Source organism: Rhinolophus ferrumequinum, chromosome 12 (genome assembly GCF_004115265.2).
Source record: "Rhinolophus ferrumequinum isolate MPI-CBG mRhiFer1 chromosome 12, mRhiFer1_v1.p, whole genome shotgun sequence".
NCBI classification, from domain to species: domain Eukaryota; kingdom Metazoa; phylum Chordata; class Mammalia; order Chiroptera; family Rhinolophidae; genus Rhinolophus; species Rhinolophus ferrumequinum.
This window is the reverse complement of record NC_046295.1, coordinates 4950437-4977597: the sequence shown is the minus strand read 5'-3', so window position 1 is coordinate 4977597 and position 27161 is coordinate 4950437. Positions and strand designations below refer to the sequence as shown.

The following is a 27161-nucleotide window of genomic DNA, read 5'->3' as shown; positions in this document are numbered from 1 at the left end:
CTTCTCAGAGCACAAGATACTCTGAATTTGGAAGGCCAGATGCTGAGGGGGCTCACAGCAGCACAGGCAGATTGGATTAAGCAGAAACAGGGACAGGAAGCACCTGCCCTCCATTGAGCTGTGCAGTGCCCGCCCCCTTCTCTCAATGCTTCCAGGGCTTGGGTTTCTCAACTGCAAACAACAGAGAAGGCCAGCAGAAGTGGGCAGCCTGTACTCTGTTGTCATTATATGACAGTTGCCCATCAGGGCTCAAACCCTTTCTGAGTATTTGTTCGCAGCTCTAGGGGAAGGCTGCCCCGGCTCCTCCTCTGGAGGCAATAGGGCACATCAGGGACAGGTATCTGAGGGTGACCTTCCCCAAGATTCCCCACCTGAGGCTCCAATCTTGTCTGCTCAGCAATGTACAACCTTGCTTCGGATAACGGGCCTCCTGGTTCCTTTTTCTTGCCTCTCTCCTTTTCCTCCTACCTCTCTGAGTTCTAGTGTTCACTCACTCCAGGGCCTACCCTTTCCGTTCCAATAGATGGTTTGATAATCGCCTTCCTGGGGATTCGTCTTTCAGAAGTGCTTAGCTTGGAGCATCTTATTTAATCATGAAAGGAGCGAATCTGTGAGCGGGTCAGAGGTGTCGCTGAGATCGAACGCCGCAGGTTTGCGGGTTGTGCGGTTCTCGAGCCCAGGGTGAAGTTTGAGGTTCCGATTTTTGCGCCCCGGGGGGGCCGGCCTCTGCACAGGGAGCTCGGAGAGGGAGGAAGGAACGCGAGACGGTCTGCTAGGAGCTACCCTACAAGCGGGGTTCGGTCAGTTTCAAACGGAAATGATCTTGATCACAATGATAATATAGACCACAGTAGTAATAATCTGCCCACACTCCGGCCTTCAGCGTGCCCAGCCAAGCCCAGCCCCAGACCCGGTTCGACCTGTCCCTGCTGGGTCCTGGGGTCCCAGGGTCAGCATCTGGAGCTGCCCGACGGGCGCGAGGTCTGCAGACCGACCTGGGGTAGGAGCGGAGCGGCGCTGTGGAGGGGGGGCGCAGAGAGCCAAGAGGTGGGCTGCCGAGTGCCAGAGAAGCGGAGAGATGGGGTCGAAGGCTCAGGGCGAGGCTGAGGGCCGGGATCAGGGCGAAAGGGTATGCGGGCGGGGCTAGGATGGGAGATGGAGACCCGGCGCCGGGAGATGGGGGCGAGACCTTAGCAACTGGGGGCGCGGCGCCGGCTGGCTGGGAGATAGGGGCGGGGAAGTTGGGAGCGCAGCGTAGGGAGGTAGAGATGGGGGCGGAGGAGGGGGCAGGCCTGTGTGAACTGGAGGCCGGGAGGCGGGGAGGCGGAGAGCGAGTCCCGCCCTCCAGGCCGCTGGAAAAGTTTGTGCCCTGGCTCGCGCGGCCAAAGGCTGAGGGAGCCGGTCCCGGGGACACCCGACAGGTACCCGGAGCTGAACGTGGAGGCAGGACGAGCCCAAGCGAGCCCCCAGGACTATCCGGTATCCCAGCCCGCTTCGCATCTATGCGGAGGAACAGGCGCCAGCATGCCGGTGGGTGACCCATGTGCCCTTCCCAGACAGAGGTGAGTCGGCGGGGCCGGGGACGCGGACGCCAGGGTGGATGGGGACAGCCGGGACCACTTTTCTCACGAAATTCCAGCGGAACCTTGGCACGAGCGCACCACCTCAGATCACCTCCTCCCCCAAGACAGACATTCTGGTGACCCAGCCGCACGGCAGGGGGAGGGGGTGCTTCCCTTTTAACCATTTTAACCAGCTGGAGCATTTAAACCCTGCTGCCTCTCCACCTGAATGAAAGAGAGGTGAGTCTTCACGGAGAACTTCCATCCGTGGTTTGACTTGGACAATTAAAAAGTTAGATGCCCTCCCAGAATGAGGACCTGGGGACCCTGGGAATGTGTGGTTGCTGTCATTCTCCTGCGAAAATCATCTAAGGTACATTCGGCACAAAAATTCCATTTTTCTTTATATTTCTCATACAGGGCAATCAGGGCTGTCAGAATCTGGGGCTGGGAGATAAAGTCCCGGTGCTGTATGGAGGTGCCCACGGGAAATGAGTGTGCTGCTTTCATAATGGAGATAAAGCCCGGACAAGGCGCAGGACAGGTCCTTCTCTGGCTTGAGGCAGGGAGCCTGCTCGCTTTGCCACTTTTAACCAGCCATCTCCAGATTGTTGGTCTCACCCCACCCTTCATCTGTCTCTCTCTCTTTTTCGCTGGCATTGGACACTCCCAATGACATATTTCTCTGTGGTGTTCTTATATTTAGATGTAAGGGAGAGACTTCTTGTTAGAGTTTTAAAGGGAACACACTTCGTTTTGAGGATGAAGAAAGGGTAGCAGCATGAATGGAAGGCTCTTCTGTAAGATTATTTCAAAAATGGGAAATCCCCCCTGCACATACTAGTACCTCCCCCAGCTGGAGCTCGGAGTACTTCCGGAATTAGGAATTTCTCCTCTAGACATCAGAGGTTGCAGACATTGTATGTAATCACATGCTCATAGTTTATCTTTTCAGCATTATTTTCTTCATTGATGAAATGAAAATCTTGCAGGCGTTATTAAGAAAAATATAATTCCTAGAAAGTACAAGGGCAGGATTAGTTTCTGTGGGTATGTAATTAACAAGGATGGCCATGCCAGTGGCTGGTGTTGGTGTAGGAGGTGATAGTGGTGGTGGTGGGGGTGGAGGTGGGGTGATGTTTGTTTCTCGAGTTGTGCCAGTGTCTGGATCTGTACGATTTCTCACTTAATTGATGCAGAGCTCAATGCCAGTATGATTAATTTTGTTGCCATAGAAGAGCCACACACTGGGATTTCTCAGTCAGCGAATGTTTACATTGGGCTTGCTAGTCCAGTGACTCTTGTCACCTGACACCAGAGATCTAAAATGTTAACTCAGCCCTTAAGAGCCTCCCCTGAGATACAGGTCCAATGATTTCTCATCCAGTTTGCATCTTTGAAAATGCTGCTTTCCCCTTTATATTTGTGAATTTCCTTTTAAGTGCACAACTCTCCTAATTTTCAACCAAATGTGGATAGTAGAAACTCATGTTTCCTGTAGAAGGAGCCTTACATATCGGCCTAATGGCTTTATTTCTGCAAATTCAGGGACTGATTTTCCTTTCTCTGGAAATGATGTCACACTTTTAATTCCATGGTATCTCTTCCATCTCCTGAAGATGCTTCAGTACCTATAGCATATGCATATATTTTTATACAAAAAAAAAAAAATGGGAATTTGAGCATGCCATGATCTTGAAATATTTGGAGTTGCCATCTTGTAGAGTCCCATTTTTTCTGCCAGAATTTGTGACAGAAATTCTGTCATACACGTGACACAGCGGGTGAGGCATCTTCAGACAGCTGGTGGTCTGCTGGAGCCCATTTCCTTTCTGATCAGTTTTGGAGTTATTTCATATTATTTCTTTGCCATACATTTTCTGTTGAAGTAACTAATTGCCTTAAGAGATTTTCCATAATCTTTTGGAGATAATATGATATATTGAGTGAAATCCTACCTAATGTCAGTTAATAATACATTTCAGTTATTATTATTACAACTACTGGGCATAGAGTTGCCTTTTGTTTTGTTATCTTTCTATTTTGGGGGGATCGAAGCTGTGTCTGTAACAGCCCAGGCAATAGGCCAGTTGGGTCAAATCGGTGACAAGTTTGCTCGGTGGAGAACGTGGTTGTGCCCAGTGGGTGGACTGGCATCCGATTAGCACTGTGAGCTGGAGTGGAAGTCCTGGTGAGCCAACAGGGCTCTCTGGCCTTAACGATGCCACTCCATTTCCCTGGCATGAGAGTCTTCCATGTGTTTCAGTCCCATTCCAGGACTTTGCTAGCGTAGTACTGGAGGCGATTTGGCTCTACAGCCTGTTGGGGATGCTCTTTTCACCATCAAGGTGAACAACATGTGGAAAGGCAGTCACCTCCAGAAGAGCTTACTGCTAATGGGGTGTACCGGTCACAGACATCCAGCCCAGTGCAGTCTCTTCCAAGCTGTGCCACTAAGGACCGTGACCACCCCCAGCCTCAGTTTCCTGCTGTGTACATTCAGAAGGCAAATGGGGGGACCACGTGGTAACTACAAGGTGCAATGTGTGGTACACATGCCATGTCACTGAGTGAGAGCACTGCTTTGGGTAAGGATGAGAGGAACCCCATAGTTAGGACTTCCTGGACAGGACACCTCTTATTTACATATGCCTTTACCTGCCTGGAGGAGTTCAGTTCCACACACACTTATTGGTCCTTTGGCAATTGGTAGGAATTGAATCCTGTACCCTTACTTAAAGCAGTCAGGGAAGAGAACGTTTGAAAATCTTGGTTGAGAAGCAGAGAGGGTAAGACCCGTTGCATCAGAAGCAGTCGCCTTTGTATGGACAAGCCTGGGTGCCCAGGGGCATGTGTACTCGCATGTGAAATCCTTACCTAGTTCCTCTGCAGTTATCTCATGGGGAGCTCCATTACTGACCTAGAACAAAGTGCATGCGTGCGAGGCTGTGTGTGTGTGAGCCTCTTGCTGTGAACTGTCTCTGAAAGCAGAGAAGGGTCACCTAATAAATCCGCAGAGAGGGAAAATACTCATTAGCAAAGGAATTTTGCTGGGGCCGTGAAATGGCCAACTCATTATTTCCTTTCTAAGTTCTTTTAAATGAAAGAAAAAACTCCTGCTTTCCAAGAAATTTTGCTTGATGTCAACTGCTTGATGTTTTAATTCAGTTTGGAGGATGAACTAAGCAATTTCCCTGGGAAAAGATGCCTTTTAAAACTATTGCATTCTACACTGGACCAAGAGAAATTTCTCACTATCCTATTGTGCTTTTCTTTTTTGCCATTGGAGAGGGAGAGAGAGACCCCAGACTTTATGGAACTATTTTCCTTTACTTTTTTCTTTTCCTTTTTATAGTTTATTTTTCAAATTGACATGTGTAGAGAAAGTGAATCACCAGTGTAGAAAGCACATCTGGAATCCATCGGCCAGCCAGGGTCCGCCCCTCCCCCACTTCCTGCGGTTGTGCCTTCTTGGAATGGAGGGAAGGGAAGCACCTCAGCTTGACAGGGTCTAAGCTGGGGTAACATACCTCAGAACTACCTTCTAGAAGGCATTTTATCCTATCTCCTAAAAAGGAAAAGTGTTGGTGTTTAAACGCCTTGAGGTGGACTTACAGATCCCAGCTTAGGAGGATAACGTGGGAATCCTTAGGGAATTGGCTCTGTTGAGTAGATCGAAGGGGAGTAGGCAGCAGTGGACCTCCTTCACATGAGATGCGGGGAGGGGAGGGTTCTGCGGGGCCTGGGCTCTGCGGATGGACATATACCAGGCCTGCTCAAGAGTGTAGCACTGTCAGAATTTGGATTTGTTGGAAGACCACTGCCAACAAGCAAGAGTGTCTCTATCCTGAATGCCTGTGTATCTATTATAACATGTCCAGCTTTCTGAGGATGTACAAGACTAGCCGGCACACATTTCTTAGGAACGGGCTTCAAGTATTCAGGTGGAATGTAAGCAGTGATCAAATGTGTACAGTGTCACTGCCAACCCCAGACACTAATCTTTTAAAATAAAACAAAATCTGAGCATTTGTAATGTGTAAATCTCGCCCCTGGTGGTGGGGGGGGGGGGGATTTCTCCACACAGGCACTGATTTGCAGGTGCTGGCCGAGCCCTGTAAGCCTCTGCAGGGACTCTCAGCATCAGAGCCAAACCTAGATGCCAACACAGCATGCTCAGAAATCAGTGGTCCACGGACATGCAGGCTCGTGCTCACACAAGTACACCCACACTAGTCCTAGCACGCTACTTAGGGTAAGAACACTGGGAGACCACCCCATGTCCACAAACAAAGAACGGTGCATCTGCCCACACAGTGGGAGCAATAAGACGGGATCCTGGGCATCTACATGCGTGATGGGCAGGAGCGTCACGTTGGAAGACCCAGGCACAACTGTGTAGCGCAGGGCTCCATTCACATGAAGGTCAGAAACAGGCTATGAGATGAGAAGCCCAGACAGTGGTCCCATCTGGGAATGAGCAGGGACTAGAAAGGGCGCATGGGGTCGTGAGGGGCCGGCCTCAGAACCCTTCTCTGTGGGGTGAGACAGCTGGCCTCCAGTGAGATGCTTTTGACTGCACACAGAAATGTTCAGACACATCCAAAACCAGCCTAGCACGTAGCCAGCACTTTACTCTCAGGATGGTTCTACTTTCTAATGTTGATAATCGAAAGAAAACAGAGTTTTAGATTCCAAAGAGAACTGAATGTCTTCTAGTTACGCAAAATGTGGAGATTTACATTTAACAACAACAAAAAAATGTTCTGAAAAAATGTGCTCCTTTTGAACAATGAATATTTAATTAAGGGAAATTATAAATCAAGCATTAATGGGAAAAGATGTTCACCCTCAGAATTCTTGGCTTTGGTGGGTCTCTGGCACATTTTATACTGTTTTTACTATGGTTACTTTATTGCTAGTTATTAGTTTTTATTGATTGCTTTTTATTTTGTTGTTTTTTCCTCTGCTCAGTTTTATCAAAACTATGGATATGCAGGGGGGGAAAGATAAAGATGTCAGTCTGCTCTTTACTCCTGGAAAAGTCCACATCCAGCAGTTTTAAAGGGGCTCATGTCCCTTCTGTCTGAACTTCATGGCACAGTCAAAGGGGTCTCAGACATCCAGAGAGAGCCATGAGATACATAAAATGGCATGCAGTTATCATGGGGGAAACCGAGGCACAGAAGACCAGCTTCAGATGTACCTTGGTCTCAAAAACCTTTCCAGTGCAGATGCCTGAAGCCCCTTTTCCCTCGTGGGTGTGAATTCATGTACAATTCATGTTACTCACTTATTATTATCATTCAGACTACCCTGGTGCTAAGTCAGCCATTATGACGCCTCATGTTAACCACATACATACCACTATCTGTTCCTGGGACAGAAATCCCTGGTGGGGGAGCAGATGTCCGAGAGACATTTTGAAGCAAACAGGCATGGTGGTGTAGTGGACAGAGGCGTGACCACCTAGACACGGCAGCGGGTGGCCTGGTGTGGGGTGCAGGAGGGCACTTGGGCCAGCTGTGTGGGAAGGAGTGTTCTCAGGACACTGCTTCCTTGTGCCGCTTGGTGAAGCTACAACTGCGTCACCTTCCTGCCCTTGTGCTGGGCCTTTTCCATGAACAAGGACACTTGGTGGTGTCTTTGGTGGCACCCACCACGTGGAGAACGCTGAGTACTCGCTCAGTGGTCATGCCCTGGGGTGGGAAGTGGTGGGAGGAGAACTGGGGGCCAGGTTCTCCTGGGCGTGGTGTCCAGCAGGATGGGGTGTGGATTCCCCATTCACCGTTCACAGATAAAGAACGCATAGAGGAGCAGTGATAAAGAGGGTACACATTTGTGGGGCACCTGTCCATGTACCAGGCACTGTGAGAGACGCTGCGAACTTCATGCTATCAGAGAGGATTAGGTCAGGCGCTTCAGGCAAAGGGCTCAGGGGTGTCGGCTGCTGGTCTGTCTTCTACTCTTAGAAACACAGCTTACAAGTTGTTTTAAAAGTGGTGTTCCACCTCAGAGAAAAGTCACTGCAGGCTGGCCTAATTCTAGAAAATGTCACAGAACAGGTAGAATTTGACTGAGGCTTGAGGGACTGATGAGATTTATATAAAACTGGGGGAGGGGGCTAATGGGAAAACTGCCCACCGAGGTGACCTGTCCTTGTCGCCTGTGGCAGACCAGCAGACAAGCCTGTTGGTCCTTCCTGGCTTCAGTCCAGGTGAATGCGGGCACTGGGGGCAGCCTTGCCTTCTGCCCGAGGCAGCAAGGTACCGCTGGGCTTAGGTGGGCCATGGTCAGGGAGGTAGGCCCAGGGCTGATCAGCGATGGGAGAGACCTCAGCAGGTGCCCCCTCAGGTCCTTCATCATTAGCACAGCCTCAGACCCTGCCTGCTGTTCTGTTCCCTTCTGAAGTTAGAAGAGGTTTCTGCCACACGTAGTGTTCAAGCTGACCCCTATGTCCTCCGCGGCCTCCGACAGCTGTCATGCAGGGGCCAGGGAAGGGTCAGGGGCAGTTCCAGGCAGAGCACAGACGTCAGCTCAGATGCCGGGGCCCACGGGGTTTCCAGAACAAGCAGCACATTGAATGTTCTGGACACTGGAAAGAAAAGAAATCTCTGAGAAGCAGCAGTGGGGCCACGTCTGCCCAGTCTCAGAGCACCCAGGTCCCCCAGACTAATGAAAGGGGGCAGGGCTTGACAGCGTCCCCAGAGCCCTAGGACCCGTGCCTGAGGGGCAGGAGAGCAGTTGCCTGGAGGGGTCCATGGGTGGGGGATCCTGGTTGGGGTCTCCTCTGCTTCTGCCTCAGAACCGCTGCCCAAGCTGACCCCTCAGTCCTTCCAGGGCTTACGCCTGTCTGGGCCTCGATTCATACTTGGGATTGAGCTCAGTCGGTGGGGGAGGCCTTCAGATCTCGTCACACCCCACATCATTGGAGAATGGTCCATTTGTCTCTGATCCAAATTTAGAGTTGTGGCTTAAAGATTAAAAAAGTACCAAAAAAAGCTTCCCTGGTTACACACAGTGGACTGATTTAACTTCATTTGATTTTAATTAGATATTGAAATATTTGAATATTTTAAATCTAAAGTCAGTCCACTGATTGCCCTTTCTACCTTGGTAGTTGGGTCGGCTTCACTGTGGTTATCACAGGAGACCACAAGCGGATTAGGGAGTGTCCAGGGCCCAGTGGGGAAAGGGTTAAAATTCAAGGCCATCCAGGGCCTGGCTTCTGGGCTCACTGCCTTCACTGTCTCACGAGTGCTCTCAAGTTAGTTGTTTGTTTTGGCTGAGTGGCCCTGATTCAGTTTTGGGGGGTTAGTCAGTTACAGCAGATATTTAGGCCTCTGGGTTTTAAGCCAAACTCAAAGTCCACGTGCTTGTCCTTGCTTTCTGTTTCTTCCTGTCACCTCATTGGAAGGTGAGTCCACTTTTACAGGTTTGTGTTCCTTCCTCCCCTCGCTCTATGCTCAGCTGCTCACTAGGGAAGTGGCCACCGGGGACCGTGTGTGCCCTTACACTGTTCTTCTGTAATTGCATGGTCCATTCTCAGGACTGTCTGCTGGGCAGACCTATGGGGCATCTGGATCTAATTTCTGTCCTTGGACCTGGTGCCCGGGGAGGCCATCTGGGACCTGTGGATGTGTCCTATGATGTCACTCCAAAACTCCCCAGGAAGCTCTCAAAAATCTGGTGGGTACCTTCCGTGGTCCATCCTCTTATTTTGACCTGAGATATTCCTTAGTTGCTCTTGGTAACTGAGAGTCATGGTTCCCCAACTCCCGAGTGGTGGATGAGGATTAACGGTTAGCATTCCTAAGTAACTTGAGATTTCCAGATGGAAGTTTTATTTGGGTCTGTGCATCATCTTTATAGGAGTGAATGACCTTGGTGGTCCTGCACTGAACTTCCCTCCTGGCAACTGCAGACACCAAGTCGCTTCCCAGGTCCTCCTCAGTCACTTAGGAACTTGGCCTGTGTTGAGAGGCCCTCTCTGAGCTGGTAAAAACCAGCCATCCAAGTGCTTCAGCATTTTTGGTGCCTTTCTCCAGCTTTGCTGCCACCCTTGCTTTTTGGTGGTATGACCTTATCACTGGGCACCCCTCCTTTATCTTTTCACAGGAGCCAATTCTCAACACCCCAGCCGGGGTCTGGCCTGGATCATTACTAAAGCTTGAGCCAGTCTTTGTTTTCCCTGGAAATGGACGTTCCCAGGGCGCCCTCTGGTGGATTTGGAGCTGACTGCCTGTGAATTCCAAGTGATGGCCAGCGTCCACTCATCATATCCCAGACCCTTCGCTGAGAATGAGACTCTACACAAACATTACAACTACGTGGGCAAGCTGGAAGACCGGCTGAGAGAATCCCCTGAAGGCAGCACTCTCACCACTGTGCTGTTCTTGGTCATCTGCAGCTTCATCGTCCTGGAGAACCTGATGGTTCTCATTGCCATATGGAAGAACAATAAATTTCACAACCGCATGTACTTTTTCATCGGCAACCTGGCTCTCTGTGACCTGCTGGCTGGCATTGCCTACAAGGTCAACATTCTGATGTCGGGCAAGAAGACACTGAGCCTGTCTCCGACGGTCTGGTTTCTGCGGGAGGGCAGCATGTTCGTGGCCCTCGGGGCGTCCACCTGCAGCTTACTGGCCATCGCTATCGAGCGGCACTTGACCATGATCAAAATGAGGCCCTACGACGCCAACAAGAAGCACCGCGTCTTCCTTCTGATCGGGATGTGCTGGCTCATTGCCTTCTCCCTGGGTGCCTTGCCCATCCTGGGCTGGAACTGCCTGCACAACCTGCCCGACTGCTCCACCATCCTGCCCCTCTATTCCAAGAAGTACATTGCGTTCTGCATTAGCATCTTCATGGCCATCCTCGTGACCATCGTGATCCTGTATGCGCGCATCTACTGCCTGGTGAAGTCCAGCAGCCGCAGGGTGGCCAGCCCCCACAACTCGGAGCGCTCCATGGCCCTGCTGCGGACCGTGGTGATTGTGGTAAGCGTGTTCATTGCCTGCTGGTCCCCGCTATTCATCCTCTTCCTTGTCGACGTGGCCTGCAGAGTGAAAGAGTGTGCCATCCTGTTCAGAGCCCAGTGGTTCATCGTGCTGGCGGTGCTCAACTCCGCCATGAACCCCGTCATCTACACCCTGGCCAGCAAGGAGATGCGACGCGCCTTCTTTCGGCTGGTCTGCAGCTGCCTGGTCAGGGCCAAGGGCACCCGCTCCTTGCCCACCCAGCCCGCTTTGGATCCAAGCAGAAGCAAATCCAGTGGCAGTAACAATAGCAGCCCCTCACCAAAGGGCAAGGAAGACATTCCACAGATGGTCACCTCGCCCTGCATCACCGCCAGAAACAAAACCTTGCAAAACGGCGTCCTCTGCAAGTGAGGGCCCAACCTCCAGGAGCAGGGCATCCTTACATCTCCCTGGAGGGAGCAGCACCCAGCCCAGCGGCCACATGCTCATTTGTTGCATGTCTCACCGTGAGGCTTTGCTAGAGCTGAGACGCAGGAAATCTGTTTTGCCAGGAGCCTGCCTGATGTGGCCGTCTCGTAAGCCTGGGACCCACTGTCCATTTCAGTGTAGACAGCATGCCTTGTTATTTCAGGCTCCAGAGCCTTCCAGACGCACCAAGCTGCTGATATCATTGCTGCCTTCCTCTGAATCCCACCGGCCACTCTCCAGTATTCCTGGAGAGGGAATGGGCCACACAATGTACAGTGTTTCCCAGGACACTGTGATGATGTTTGGGTAACTACACTACACTGACTGTGCTGACAATGGATGCTGTGTATTCCATTTCTATGCCGCACTGCACTTGTGTTTCAGATGTCTGCCATGGGCACATGCATGAGCTGCAGTACACTGCACAGTTATGTGACAAGTAACACACGTGTCTTCCGACTGAATCACCAGCTATAGGATATGGCTGGGAACTAAGTGGACATGCCAGTCCCACTGTCCTGAGACTGACGTGAAGTCTTGAGTTAAGGAGGTTCTGAATGCCAAAATTCTCAAAAAAGCCTTGTCTAAGGCCAGTCCCAGATGTGTGGGTCAAACCCCAAATAGTCCTGAGACATGCCTGGGAGCAGGTCAAGGTCTAAATGTTCATGGCGAGAATGACCACGTTCTGTGCGTGCAGGTCCCCCAAGGGGTCCCCACTTCTTCCTTGTCATGTGCCCCTGCACAGTTTTAAGCACATCCAAAAGCCAAATTACATGAGTGTTCAGGGGTTTCCCCAAATCACAGAAAAGTCAGCCAAGGTCTTCCAGAATGCTGTACTCTAGGCCAACTAAGAAATGAACCCACCTGAGAGAAGCAGGGACAGACACCTGGCCCGTTTTACCTTTCCAAGTTGCCAGAAGCAGTTTAATGGAAAATTTCTATTGAATTAGGAGAGGTTTACAAGACAGCACCTTAATCCTATGTTCAATTTGATTGTATGTCAGAAAGGCACCAAATCAGTAACCGCCGTGTTGCAACAGCCGAGGAGCTGGGGCCATCAGCAGTCTCACAGCTTCTGAAAAGATGAACCTGGCAGTCACATTAAAGCAGTTTAATTGTCAGGAGAGGAAACATGATCTGGCAGTTTGTGCATTCTTCAAAGAAATGTAATAATACTGTAATCTTATTTTTCAACATAGGTCAGCCTTGTATCGTTCTGTTTACCTTATAAAGGAATTACTCCAAAGGCGTTTTTGTGTATGCTCTTCCCCAAGGATTCTACATAAATACAAACTGATAAAAAAGAACACACACATCTGTAGAGGCCCCTGAAGCACACAGTGGACGTATTGAGTTATTTGTAAAAACAAAACAAACAACCTTCGAAAGGATTTTTACTTGGGGAAACCTCACATGTGAACCCCCTGAAGTTTTTAGGTTCACTGAGAATGTCACCTGAGTAAAGACTGAGAGAGTAGTCTTAACACGTAACTTTTTCGAAGAGAGATTGACTCCTGTTTATCTGATGCAAGTTCCTCTTATTGAGGGACGTTTCCATGGGACCTGGGGGATCTCCGTGTACTGACAAAGACTTTCCTCATTTTTGTTCCTGATGAGATAACTCCTAATTGTAAGGAGACGTTCATCAGTGACATTTTTTGTTGCCTTCTTTACATCACTGAAAAGGAAGTTGTTCTTTTATCAAATATTATGAGAAAACCCAAGGCATTTCTAGAAAAGTTAAGCATTAAGGTGCTGGGTTAAGAAAAAGAATGCATCAGAGAGGCAAAATATTGGGTATTGCACCTCACTTCAGTCATGACATGACTTTAAAACTTGATACTACAGTTCTGAGTTGCTTGGGGGCCCGAGATCTCTTTCACTAGTATTAATAACACTTTGTACCATAACCCCAACTTTCCTTTGAGATAACCCAAAACTTTCAAGTGATATGAATGAAAAATACTCCAAAAAAGTAATTGCATTCATTTGATATGTTCAAAAACTAATCAACTTTAGTACCAACGTATATGTACATTCCTAACTAGCTAGCTGGAGATCATTTAGAAGCTGAGTATTTCAAAGCCACAGAGAAGCTGCACATTAGAACTCATTCAGGTAGTAACCTTAACTATGTCCCATGTATATTTGTTAAAAAATAAAATCGAAAGTCTTTGTATAAACCATTGTTGGAAGTCCACGTGGGGTCTGTCTTCACCGGGGCCTCCTCTGGTCGTGTACCAGATGGCATCCTGGCCTCCCACCTGGTACCAGTGTTTTTCCAGGAATCAAACCACTCTGAGAACCCTGATAATCTTTCCACCCTACATTTCCCCACTGACATATGTGGTGTTGAGTGAGTATCAGGGCTGTTTCACCAAGTTTGATAGGTCACACTGTTTTGAGGAAGGTTAGTAGACAGGGAGAAGATTGTGAGAGTCATGGCAGTCCATGTAGGCCCAACAAAGATGGGATGTTTGATTCTGCTCCATTTGCAACGGGAGAGAAGAGGTCAGAACTGGCACATCCCCCAGCTTTCTCCTTTACAAACTGTAGTTTTGGCGTGTGTGTGCGTGTGTGTCCCTGCCCTGTGTTCTAGAGAGAAAGAGGCCTAACTAGTCTGGTGGTGACAGTCATGAAGAAATCTCACCAACAAAACCGAGGATCAAACCTTCTGCCACCTGTGATTCTGCCCAAGGCCCGCTGGGTACAAATTCACGTAAGTCTCCTCAGGAATGCTTCTGCCCAGCTGCCGTTTTCATTCCACACCCTTGGCCAGCAGGCAGGGCTTTGCTGTGATTGTGTTTCAAGACATCTCCTGGGGAATAACTGACTATCTGCTTTCTCTGGAAAGGTTTCAATCGTGCCTCCTCTGTTTTGAGGCAATACAAGATCCACAGTCCAACAGAAAGACTTTTCGTAATATTCTTTATTGCCCACAGACTTAACATTGACAGTCATTTAAACAATGGATGATTTAGAAAACGGCTGTTATTTCAACCCTTGACCCATGGTTATTCTGCACTGGTAAAGAGCTTTTCACAGAAATGTAGCAAGGTGTATTTTATAGAAAACTTCTAATTAAATTACCAAGTCCATGCTTTTAAATTGTATCTATGAGTGCAAAACCTCAACACCCAAATGTTTTAGTATCTAAGTCAAATATCAAAGGGTTTGCTACATAATCATAAATGCACATACCACTGCTCTGAAAATGAAGGCACATTTCCCGATAACCAATGATAAGAAGTGCAGCACTGCCTACGTGGGTGACAACCTCCTTCCTGGGCCAGAGTGATGACACTTGGGGACACCAAGCAGCTCCTTCCCTTGGTTACCGTAGAAACCCAGGTGCCAGGTGCATCATCAAGGGCTCTCAGCTGGAAACCACATCATTTCCTGAAGGTGAGGAGGGAATTTAAACCAATTCTCTTCACCCTTACTATTGTCAAATCTCCCAAATGTTGGCCACATAACTTAGGTGTTACCATTGTTCATAGAGCAGAGATTAGAAAACTTGAAATCAGTTTTGTATTCCACTCCTCAGGATGTCCAAAGGCCCATTCTGTTACAATATCAAAGTAGAAAATGGTAACTTGGCAATAAACCCAAACAGAGACGTTGACAATAATTCTTTTTTTGTTTCACAAAAGTTAATGGAAAACCAAACACAAAATTTTCAAATGATTATTTATCAACGTGTATAATTGGTCATCCAAATGCTTTTTTAAAAAGTAATAAATATCTTATTATTACACATTAAATTTATATGGAGTTCTCTCCTAATTCTTGGATTTAAAGATCAAATGTTTAATTCTGTTCAAATCTGAATACAAAGAACATCACATACTTAATTTTACAATATTTATTCTGGAACAAGCTATATTCAAAGGTCAAATGAACGGAGAACATTCCATTTGCAGTTGACACATAGTTGTTCCAAGGTAATTCCGTGTTTAAGGAAGGATTTGCCCATTAATTTCTATTTTCTTAATTGTCACTTGATTTGGTGGTGAAATGTCCCAGGTGAATATGAATGAATTACCTCAAACCTCAGGACCCCAGAGTGCGCTCCCATGTGCAAATGTTTCTACCTACAGCATTTCAAGGTGACACAACAAAATGGAACCTTGAACTCTGAGGTTTCATTTTCCGCTTGAGAATGGCTCTTCCAGCCCCCTGGAGGGTATGTTTGGGGCTTAAGGGATTCATTTGTTCGGGGCACCTGTGAGCACAAGGAAGGAGGAGAGAAGTCATGAGAACAGCCTCGCCTCCACCTCCAGCATCCCTGGTAACACCAGCCACTGTGTCTGCACGTACGCGTCCTGCGTCCTCCTGGGCCTTCATGCCCTGTCTGCCGGCACTAACACTCCCGTCCCATCTGCCCTCCAGTTTGCAAAGGCTTCACACTGCTCGAACCCAGGACCTCCGGTCTCCACAGGTCCTACTGAACTTGGCCACAACACCGTCACGCTTGTCATGCCAACACCCCGTGTGTTTTTACTTCCTACTGGATTACACGCGCAGGCAGGCAGAACCCGCATTCACTGCCCTATCCCAGGAACCCAGCGCAGTGCCTGCCAAGTGTGAACTGATCTACAGATGAGGCCAAGAGGCTGATTAGAAACACTGACGAGCGGTGCTACATATGCAGCTGCACCAGAAAGGACAACGCTCACCCCCCACACCCCTTAGCACCCTTTGATGGGGACAGCCTTTCCGTCCTTCCTCACTGGCCTTCCACAGACACTACACACTGCTGGAGGAACATGGGACGTAAGTCTGGACTGATGAGCATCTCCCCCTTTTTACCTCCCCCACCCTCCTGTCCTCTCCTTTCTGTGTCTTCCCCCGCTGGCCTCTTTTCCCTCATGTCCCTCTGTCATTTCCCACAGTGGATTCCTGTGGCCCTCCAGTTGTCTGTGGATGCCAGGACACACCAGTTCCCAAACTCTTAACACTTATTTAGCCTTCTAATTGTCCTTGTTAGTTAAAATACCAAAACCAGGGAGGGGTCCCGAGGTACCAGTCGCACAGCCAACCTTCATGTGCACACATGCAGAGAGACGCACATCTGTTGCCATCAATGCAGGTGCATGTATGTGTGCATATATACATATGAGACTGACATTCAAGTCTTGGTATAAAGTTGCAATTTTTCTGGCTGCTATAAAACGTGCCAGTTTGAAAACTGTGCATTATGTTGCTTGCAAACTTATAAATATGTATAAACCCCATTATAAATAAATTGTGGCTGGCAGATGGCATTTTATCTTCCAGCAATGACTGTGTAGAGTTATAAATGCTTATTAATCCTCCACTTTTAAACTCACGGCATGGACCTGGGATCTATGACATGAAGTGGCATGAGAATACAGAGGAGGGCAGCCGTCGATAAGAGACATGTAAGAGCTCACACCTGATGGTGCTTCTCAAAGTCTAGACTGCCCACCAGCATTGCTCACTATTTATTAGAAAGGCAAATTCCTGGGCCCCATCCAAACTAACCAGTCAGGAACTGTGATGAGGGTCCCGAGTGGCTCTGAGGCCTGCCTTCCACCCCAAGCCTGCTTACTGTGAAGGCCTGTCTCTCTGCCCGAGGACTCCCTGGCTTGAAGGGTGTGTACAAGGGTATGCAGTGCCAACCAGGACAGCCTTCCATGCTGGGCTGGCTGGGTAAATGCCCAACTCTTTCCTGCCCTGGTGGGTCAGCTCTGAGATGTGTTCCGCCCTCCCCCCTGCAGTCCCCAGTGAGGTAATTATCTGAATCCTGGCGATTTGCCTGGTCGTGTTCTCCCCGTCAGTTTCCTTCCCTTCCCCACATACGTGAAGATCCTTTCTCAGGGTCTTCTTCTGAAAGACCCCAAACTATACAGAGGAATAGAAACACATCCTCATGTGTTTGACTCATGTGAATGACTCACGCCTTTGTGCATTTTGGAAAAAAGATGGATAAATATAAACCCAAGGAAGGAAGAACTTGCCATTTCCATTGGGGTGAGCTTTATGCTCAAGCCCATAGGGACCCTAATAAGTCCTGCACTCTGTCCCAGATTCAGCCACTGACGACCTTCAGCAAGGCACCTGGCTCTAGTTTCCTCACAGAAAAACAGGTGCACTCCCTCCGGCTGCACTATCCCATGATGCTCCTTTGCTCATTGCCCTCTGGGAAGCAGTGACAGTCCCAGGTTTGCAACACATTTCTGTACGTAGTTTTTCTACTTGTCTTTCTCAGGACCAATTTTTAAAGTTTCACTACAGAACCAGAGGACAATTCTGAAACCCAAGGCCAAGATTTGTCTGCATCCTGCAATTATCTATTTGTAGTCTTTCCACAATTCTCCTTCCCATTTCCAATCGGGCAGTTCACCATTCACAAGAAGGCTAACATGGCATCCATACACACTCGGCCAGTAAGAGAAAAATGATGCACACTTTTGTGTGAAGCATCCAAGGAAACAGCTGTCCTTCGTGTTTGCACATATTCACCACCCCACAGTCCTCACGACAGGGATGGCACAGCCCTGTGGTATAGGCGGTGAGCCACGTGAGGCCACGAGGCTTGGTGTGTGCCAGAGCCGAGGTTGGACGGGGGTGTCCACTGCTGCCTGACCTGCCCCGGGAGTCTATGATCCAAGGAAACGTGGGACTGGCCTCCACGTGGTGACCGATTCAGGGAAATAAGGACAGGGACATTAGTTTGAAGCATGATTTATCTAAAGGAGCCATCCAGGCATCTGGCCCCACCTGAAGGGAAAGCTCCACTTCAGGAGTGAGTGCATCTTTAGAAGCCCAGGATAAGCATGGAGTCAAGAAACACGAGCCGACAGTGTCCCTGAGTCTGGGGGCTCTTGTGGGGGCCACACAAAGTGCTACTCCCCCTCTCCCAGGCATGCCCTTCCTTCTACAGGCCTTTTCCTCCACTTGGTGTATCACTTTCTGTCCTCATTGGACATTATCAGTGGCGCCCTTTTCTACTAGGAGACCCTCAGGACACCCTATGTGCTCCAATTGGGTGTTTGTCTGTCTACCCCAGTACCTGACACAACCTGAAACAGAATAGTTGCTCAAATGAAACCCAGGTCAAGGCTGAGTGGGGACCCATGCTTTAGCCTGTCAAATTACAAAAGGCCAGAAGCAGTAGCTTAAGCACAGGATACTGGGAATTGTCTCATGCCTTGTTTATCAGACTGTCCACTGCGCTGTTCAGGGTCTCCTTGGTCATCGAGCATCAAGTTGACTTGAACGAGGGATGAGCGGCCTCATAGGAGGCCCCACAGCCTCTCAGCAGGACCAGAATGTCATCTGAAGCACAGCTAACTCATAAAGGACAGTGCGGTGGGAGAGGAGGTGGGAGGGGGCTCCAGGGCCACTCCACCAGCTGGGCCATGTTAGGACTGCAGGACCCGTCTGGCTCGCCACAGACACGGAGACCTGGGTCGAGTGGCTGGGGGCCCGTGAGGGGCAGCAGCTGTGGAACACTCCGTAGACCCAGGGTCTCTGCATGCAGCAGCACACGTTCCCTGGGAGTTGGAGGCCCTGGAGCACACAGCTTGGGCTGCTCTGCCTGCGTCTGCATTTCAGGATCCTGGCCCTGCCCAGGCAGAGACAGTCTGAGAAACTGCAGGAGAAGGGCCCCAGTCTGGGCAGGGAGGAGGCCCTGTCACATCGGCCAGCAAATTGTGAGCTCCAAGCTCAGCAGAGCTTGGGAAACAAGGAATAAGTGGAACAGCTTTGCTGCCTGCCAACTATGTGGCCTCTGAGCCTCAGTTTCCCCATCAGTGGGTGAGGCTCACAGTAGTGCCTATGACATTGAGCTTGAAAGAAGAGATGAGATGACTTGTGTTTGCTCTAACATGATTCACAGATGGAGAGAACAAAGATAAGAAAATCGCTGCCGTCTGCCATATCTCGAATATGCTCCAGTGGCTACAAAGTGCCAATGTTTCCATTGGCTCTGTTCCACTGCAAGCAATCTTATAATCTGAGCTTAAAAATGCATATTTTGAATTAATATTGAAACAAAATTTGATTCCCCCCAATGCTTTTAATGTCCTAAATTGATTCTCATGCAGAAAACATGATATATATTGTTTATCACCATTGAGGGACACACTGACTGCAGAGCAGAAAGCTACTCCAACGCAGATCACATGTCCGACTTCCACAGGAGGAAAACTAGAGCAGGTCAAATGTTCAGGTGCTCGCGGTTCGTAACTCTCATTTCCTACCTGCCCTTTCCCGTTCAGCATTAGTATTTTGGCCTTACAAATGGGGCATGCAAGACTGTGGAAAGAAAAGCCATTTTATCTGTTTTTATATGTGTGCACACCCACATATAGAGAAGGTTCATGCTTCCTCACAGAGGTCAGACATTTCTGTGCTGCAAATCTCCAGGAGACGGAGCGCGGGGCAGTTCTTGCAGCCACCCCAAAGTCTACCTTGTCACAGGGCAGGAGGAGGAGCCAGCTGCTACCCTGAATCCACAGTCTGTCCCCACTGCTTCTAGATAACGTGGAGCAGGGCATCCGCACTGCACCTGAAACCAGTACCATTCCAGGAAGCAGCAGGATGGTCTATATCAGTTTCAAACCATGGCAGAACATTCTAGAAGATAGAAGCCACTGTCAACTTGAATTCAGTGGATGCTCAAAGAGCAAAACCTCCAGAGAAGGCTACATACGAAGCCGTAGACCTACCCCAGCCCATTCTCGCCCGTCAGCGCTATCCTACCCTCCCATCCTGGCCAGCCCCCACAAAAGTAGAAATGGGGTCTCACACTTAGCATTAGAACTTTGTAGAATTAGTACTCATCAGAATTTTAAAAATATATTCTTAACTCCTCATTCCTGAGGCATCAAAGCTATTACTACCCAGCTCTAAGTGTGTGCAGAGCGTCTTTCTGTTGTACTGGTCAAAGGGGTGTGTATGCTGTGGGATGTCGCTGGGACAGAAACCAACATTGCAGCACTGGTGGGAAAGTACCAAACACACAAATTAATCCTTCTATCTTTTAGAGGACAACATCTGTTAAATCACAAGATAATCTCAACCCAGATATATTTTAAAAGTCACAAACATTGTCAACTTCCCAACACTCAATGACCCAGCAGGAAATCACAGTGTTTTATCTCAAAGGAAGGAGCCAAGACTCAGCACTGCGTGACACACATACCCTTTTCATGGAGCAACCGGGAAACCTGCTGTAGAAACAGCCACCATTCGTTCTAGAAGCAAAACCTGACATTGATTCTCAAAACTCCCCAGCTTTAGGCAAACATCGACCCAGAGGAACAGCTGATGCCAGTGTCTCCAGGACAAAACTCCGAGTGCACAAGTTCGCACTGTCTTCAGCACAGCTGTACACATGCTTCTTTCTCTACTGAATACAGGGGCGGGGGGCAGTTTTACCTGCAGCTACCACAGTAGCCTGGAATCAACCAGGTGGCCAGAAAGACATACAAACCAAGACTTTGCCCCAACTACCCCTCCACACTTATCATTTTGTCATTATATGGATGAAAACAAGGAAAGCATTTGCCAGTCAAGATCTTCATTAGCGAGGCTTATTTTGTGCCATATTTGGCAGTAAAACGAATCCCCAAGTGCCCCTGGACAACTGGGGTCAATGGGACAGCATTCCTATGCTCAGCACGACCTGAAAGAGCCGGAGTGACATTTGTTCCTTAGTGCAACTGCAGGAGCCATCTGGTGCTGGATGCACTGTGCATACAGGTGTGGTGTAGACAGCATAGGAGGCATCTTGGAAGAGAAGGGACAGTCATCAGAACCAGCGTACCCCAGTGCTTTACTGGACCACTTTGGGTAGCATCTTGCCTGATTCTGTTACAATCCCATGTCTATTACTGATATTACTGCTTGCCTCTACTCCCCATGTTGTGCTTATTAGGTAAACTGCAGGTAACACCTTCCTAGTGGACCTTCCCAGTGGAATGGGTCAGTTGAATTACATTTTCTCCCAGACAACTACAGTCAAACTTTTTTTTTCCATTAAAAACATACAGCACAGAACATTAGTCTTACATCTGTCTTAGTCTTAAAAAATAGAAATATAGGGGAATCATTTGTATAGGATGTATAGGTATGTACACCTTTACTATGCACATGAGAAATAGGAACAAGTTTATGAAACCTGCACTTTACAGAAGCCTTCCTCCTGGGGCTTTGGAACAAAGCCCTGAGCCTGCGGGCAGCTCCCCAAGTTCCTGTAGCCCGGTACCCATCTACTGGGAAGAACCGAGTCCTCTTGACGACTGGTATAGTGTCAAGACAGGGTGGCTGGACGGTCACGGGTTCCTCTCCACTGGCTGCTGGAGGCAGAGCTCACTCCCAGCGGAGACAATGGGCAGGCTGTTCTCCAGATGGTGGTTGATGAGGTGGCTGATGCTGTCAAAGATCCTGTCCTTTGTCCGGATCTGTGAGGGACACAGAGCGAAGGTTAGCATGATCCACAGGCAAAAAAAAAGGAACACATCCTGCTTAGTGTCAGCCAGACCATCTGAACTGGAGAGTCACTTCCTGGGGACTTGGGAGCTCCCCATGCTTTCAGAGATGATGTCTGTAAAGTCCCTGGTCATTGTTGCTGGACAGTCAATTCAGTCTGCTCATCTGTCCCCCCCTCCAGGACTGAACCACAGCCTCCCCCACCTTCAGCAACCAGGGGCCATGATGGGTTACCTGCTCTCTCCTGTTTCCCTCCTGCCCTCATAGGATCCATCCCAGAAACCTCTGTCTAGCTGTCCTGCTCTACCCACTGGGGTCTGCAGGCTCCCATGCCCCTCCCACCTGCAGGCCCTCCCACTGGCAGTCTCTGGAGGCACCCACCCTCCTTACCCCACCCCCAATGAGCCAGCACACTCCTTGAGCAGACCATATTTGAAGAAGGCAGCATGAGGCCTGGCCAGGGGCAATCCCCCAGCATGCTCTGGACACAGGTACCTGGGGCCTGCTCCTTTGAGAGGGAGTGGGAAGTGGGGCAGGGAGCAGGCACCTTGCTACAGCTGTTCACCCTCCAAGCCCCTGGATGGCCTTCATGATGGGTCTGGGATGCCTGGGTGCCCAGACCTCTCTCTCCAGCCTCCTTGTTGGAAGCCATCCCTCCTTTGGGGCAACCAGGTCTCTCCCATCCCTCCCTCAGGGACTACAAGGGCATGTCTATTCTCCTACTCACTTACTTGTCCTAATATTCTCCTTTCCCCAAATTCTTAATCTCACCCCCCTTCCCTAATGTGACCATTTTTGTCTCTCCCCCTCCATCAGCCCCAGATCTCACTTCCACCGCAAATCTATGCTCCAGGTGTGCATATCAGAACTCCCTACCCAGGCCATCTGCTCTGGCCTCTACCAATTAGTGGCCAAAGGCAACAGCACAAACTTTGAAATTAGGATGGATCCAATTCTGAGATGGGGCCCTCTCCCCCCGCCCCCCCGTAAGCACCAGAGAGGAAGAGACCTCCCAGGCCACAGGGTCCCCTGACTCTTGGGCATTAAGCCTCAGTAAGGATGTAATTTGATGGACACATTCAGAAAGGAAACTTTTTATAAGACTTCCTGACATCTTTCCATTGAGGTTGTTTAATCCTCCTGGAGCTCCTTAGAATTCCCAACCCAGAAAGACCTCGTGGATGACGCAGGCAGATTCCCTCCTTAGAAGCTGGGGCACCCAGGAGCTCATCTAGAGACTAGTATTGTCAGCCTGTTGCCTTGACATTAACTCCTTATTCCTACTTCTTTACAATTAACACTCATTTAAGTCTAGGACAGTAGGGGTAGGTGAAGGAGGTTTTATGACAGGGAAGCGTCTGGGTCAGCGGTCTCAACCTGAGCTCATGTTTGAATCACCTGAAGAGTTTTAGTAATCCCACATCCAGACCAACTCCATCAGGAGCTCGAGATGGGGCCCAGGTACCAGTGTATTTTATGCTCCTTCCATGATTCCAACATGCTACCCAAACTGAGGACCACTGATCAGTGTTCTGGGAGTATATAGACTGGCCAAAATAAACAAATACATAAACAAAGGCACACAGAAGAGGTAAGTCATATATTTTTACTGCCTAAAGAAATAGGCCAGTTCATTTCATTCCCATAAATACTCGTTGCAACTCAGGTCTGGCTTCTGCCCAGATAATTTGCAGCCCATAGAACTTTCTGTATGGACCCACCAGCCATGTGCTGGAAATGCCAATAGCTGATTAAAATATCCAGCAACCCAGACAAACCTAGGAAAAACTTCTCCAGATATCTGAAAGAATTCTGCTATAGCTATGACACATGGAATGTTACTTCAGACAACTATGTGAGGCTCTGTGTAGTAAAAAGGAAATAAACCTAAAGATAAAATCCTTTGTTCTGGTCAGGCTATAGGAGACTAGACTAAAATATGCAAATATTGGAAAAGAAGAAAGATGTGAAATTAATAATCTAAGCTTCTACCCTAGGAAATTAAAAGAAGAGCAAATTAACTCCAAAATAAGTAGAAGGAAAGAAATAATAAAAATTAGAGCAGAAATCAATAAAATTGAAATGGGAACTCAATAGAAAAAAAATCAATGATCCCTAAAGCTAGTTCTTTGAAACGATAAATAAAATCAATAAGCCTTTAACCAGGCCAAACTAAGGAAAAAAAGAAAGGACACAAATTACTAATATCAGAAATGAATAAAAGGTCACCATTATAAGTCTTATGGACATTGAAAGTATAATAAAGGATTATAAACAACTCTATGCCCACAAATTTGATAACTCCAAAGAAATGGACCAATTCCTTGGAAAAAACAATCTGCCAAATTCTGACAAGAAGAAATAGACAATCTGAATAAGCCCATATCTATTAAAGACATTGTATCAATAATCAATAATTTTCTAACACAGAAAACACTAGGCCTAGATCGTTTCTCTGGTGAATTCTACCAAACATTTAAATAAGAAAATGTACCAAGTCTCTACAATCTCATTTAAAAGATAGAAGCAGGAATACTTCCTAACTCATTCTGTGAGGCCAATATTACCCTAACATCAAAAGCAGACATAAATAAGAAAAGAAAACTGTAGGCCAATATCTCTTATGAATGTAGAGGCAAAAATCCTCAAGAAAATATCAGCAAATTGAATCCAATTATAGAAAGAATTATACATGACCAAATAACTTTATCCTGAATATGTGAGACTGGTTCAACATTTGAAAATTGATGTAGTCCATCACATCAACAGGCTAAAGACAAAAAAAAAAAAAAAAAATCACATGATCATGTCATAAATACAGAAAAAGTATGTGATAAAATTCAATACTAATTCATGATAAAAACTGTCAGTGAACTGGGAATAAAGGGGAATTCCCCTACTTGATTAAGAATGTCTACAAAAATTCTACTGCTAGAATCCTACTTGATGAGAAACTTGAAGCTTTCCCACTAAGATCTGAAACAAGGCAGAATTAGGTCATCAAAATGGTGGCGTGAGATGAGCCTCTGTAAATCTCCCCTGGAATTTACAACTAATCGAACAACAATAACTCCACAAAGGACTCCCTGCACAGCAGACAGGCAAGACGAAGAGGTCCACTACTGAATTCACCTAAACGTGGGCGAATCACGTGAGCGAGGGAGGAGGGAAGGGAGAAGTGCGGAGATGGAGCCGCGCAGGCGCAGGACGCAGACCTAGCTCACTGCTCCGAGCTCGCTGCATCCCGGAACTACCGCAGCTGCAGGAGAGGGAAGAACTCAGACTACTAGGGCTCTGCTTATGGCCCATAGGGCTGAGACAGCATATAACACAGCTTAACCCAACGCTTACAGCAGAGACCTCGGAGCAAAGACTGAGGGAAGAAGGCTGAAAACAGTGTTTTAAGCCCTCACGGCCGAACAGAGAATGGAAGCCTTAGGAACTGAGACTAGCCGCCCCCTCCTAACCATCCCAGAGCTCGCCCCGCCGCCACCTGCCCGGTGCTAGAAGCGGAACAGTAGCAGTGTCAGATCAAAAGAACAGAATATTTGCTGTTCTGAGAACTGTGGATCGCAGACAAAGATTCGTAGCCAAACTAGTTCCAGCAAAGGGAGAGAGCTGTGGAAGCAGGACTGGCTGTGGTGGTGGTTGCCGCCATTGCTTTGGGCTACCTCTCACAACTCACCCCGCCCCTGGCCCCACCTATCTGGGCGGATCACTGCAGTAGTAAACAGAACTGCTGAAACACGCGGGCTCTGAATCTGGTGCAGGAAGAACTTTGGAACTTCAAAAGCTCTCCGCATAGCCAGGTGAACTGTTAACAGAGGAGAAGCCCGTCTCCCAGGGAATCCCCCCATTGTGTGAGAAGCTGGAATAGTGCAGAGAAACCATAGCACTACCGTGTGGGAGAGAAAAAAAAGGCTGCAGTTGGAGAGAAAATAAAACATTCTACCAACAAGTACTGGAAAACAAAAGAAAGATATCTTCCTATCAACCTGTTGCAGAAGCCACTCCTGTAGATGTCTAGGAAGAGAAATAATAAAGCAGTAATTGCCATGAATAACCAAGGCAACAAGACAGCTCAGAAAGAAAGTGAAAAGTCTCCAGAAAAGGAACTTAAAGATATGGAAATATGTGACTGAAATGACAGAGAATTCAAGATTGCAGTTCTGAAAAAACTCAACAAGATGCAAGAAAACACAGAAAGGCAGTTTAATGAACTCACAAACACAATCAAACAACAACATGAACATTTTATGAGAGAGATTGAAATTTTAAAAAAGAACCAAATAGAATTTCTGAAGATTAAGAACACAATAGAAGAAATTAAGAATGAAATAGCTAGCTTAGGTACTAGAGTTGACCAGATGGAGGAAAGAATCAGTGACATCAAACATAGACACCTGGAAATGACACGGATGGAAGAAGAAAGAGACTTGAGACTTAAAAGAAATGAAAGAACTCTACAAGAACTTTCTGACTCCATCAGAAAGAGCAATATAAGAATAATGGGCATACCAGAAGGAGAAGAAAGAGAGAAGGGAACAGAGAATATATTCAAACAAATCGTTGAGAGAACTTCCCAAACTTGTGGAAAGAACTGGATCCTCAAATCCAAGAAGCAAATAGAACACCTAATTACCTCAATCCCAACAGGCCTTCTCCAAAGCACATTGTATTGAAGCTGTCTAAAAACAACGACAAAGAAAGAATCCTCAAGGCAGCCAGGGAAAAGAAGACGGTAACCTACAAAGGAAAACCCATTAGATTATCATCAGATTTCCCAGCAGAAACTGTACAAGCCAGGAGGCAGTAGAACCAAATATTCAAACTATCGAAAGAGAGAAATTATGAGCCAAGAATAATATATCCAGCAAAGATAGCCTTTAGGTATGAAGGAGAAATAAAGACCTTTCCAGACATACAGAAGCTGAGGGAATTTTCTAATGCACGATCTGCACTACAAGAAATACTAAAGGAGGTTATTCAACCACCATCAACAGGGACAATTTGTGGCAACCAAAGCATAAAAAGGAGGAGAGTAAAGGACTGAACCAGAACATGGGAATGGAGAAAGTAAGCGTGCTGAAGAAAATGGAATACTCTAAATATCAAACTTTCTTTTACATAAGCTTAAGAGTAACGACTCAAAGAAAATCCAGAACTGAAATATGTACTGTAATAAAAGAAGAAACAGAGGGAAACATCATAGAATACCACCACACAGAAATAATAGACAACAGCAAAAAGGCAAAGAAACAATGGAGACACAGTCTTACCAGAAAACTAAAGACAGAATGATAGGAAATCCTCACATATCAATAATCACCCTAAATGTAAATGGACTGAACTCACCAATAAAAAGGCACAGAGTAGCAGATTGGATCAAACAACTAAACCCAACTATATGCTGTCTCCAAGAGACGCATCTCAGCTACAAGGACAAGCACAGACTCAAAGTAAAAGGGTGGAAATTGACACTCCAAGCAAATGGTATCAAGAGAAAATCAGGTGTAGCCATACTGATATTAGTTGAAACAGACTTCAGGGTGAAAAAGATAACAAGAGACAAAGATGGACATTTCATAAAGGTAAAGGGGACTATACAACAAGAAGACATAACAGTCATCAATATTTAGCCCCCAATCAGAGAACACCGAAATATACCAAGCAACTACTAACA

The 27161-nt window shown here is 47.6% G+C and overlaps 2 protein-coding genes across 2 annotated transcripts in view; one reads left to right on the top strand and one right to left on the bottom strand.

Annotated features, from left to right (window-relative positions):
• Positions 1–1321: 1321 nt before the first annotated feature.
• S1PR3 (sphingosine-1-phosphate receptor 3) lies at positions 1322–14678 on the top strand. The gene is made up of 2 exons (XM_033122807.1): positions 1322–1562; positions 9681–14678. Exon 2 carries the CDS (start codon positions 9821–9823, stop codon positions 10955–10957), a length of 1137 nt encoding a protein of 378 aa, XP_032978698.1. The 5' UTR covers positions 1322–1562; positions 9681–9820; the 3' UTR covers positions 10958–14678.
• Positions 14679–16582: 1904 nt separating this feature from the next.
• SHC3 (SHC adaptor protein 3) overlaps positions 16583–27161 on the bottom strand; it is a 172653-nt gene continuing 162074 nt past the window's right edge. The window contains exon 12 of the mRNA XM_033122806.1: positions 16583–21450. Within this exon, the coding sequence (XP_032978697.1) occupies positions 21322–21450 (129 nt within the window). The 3' untranslated portion in view covers positions 16583–21321. The remainder of the gene's footprint in view (positions 21451–27161) is intronic.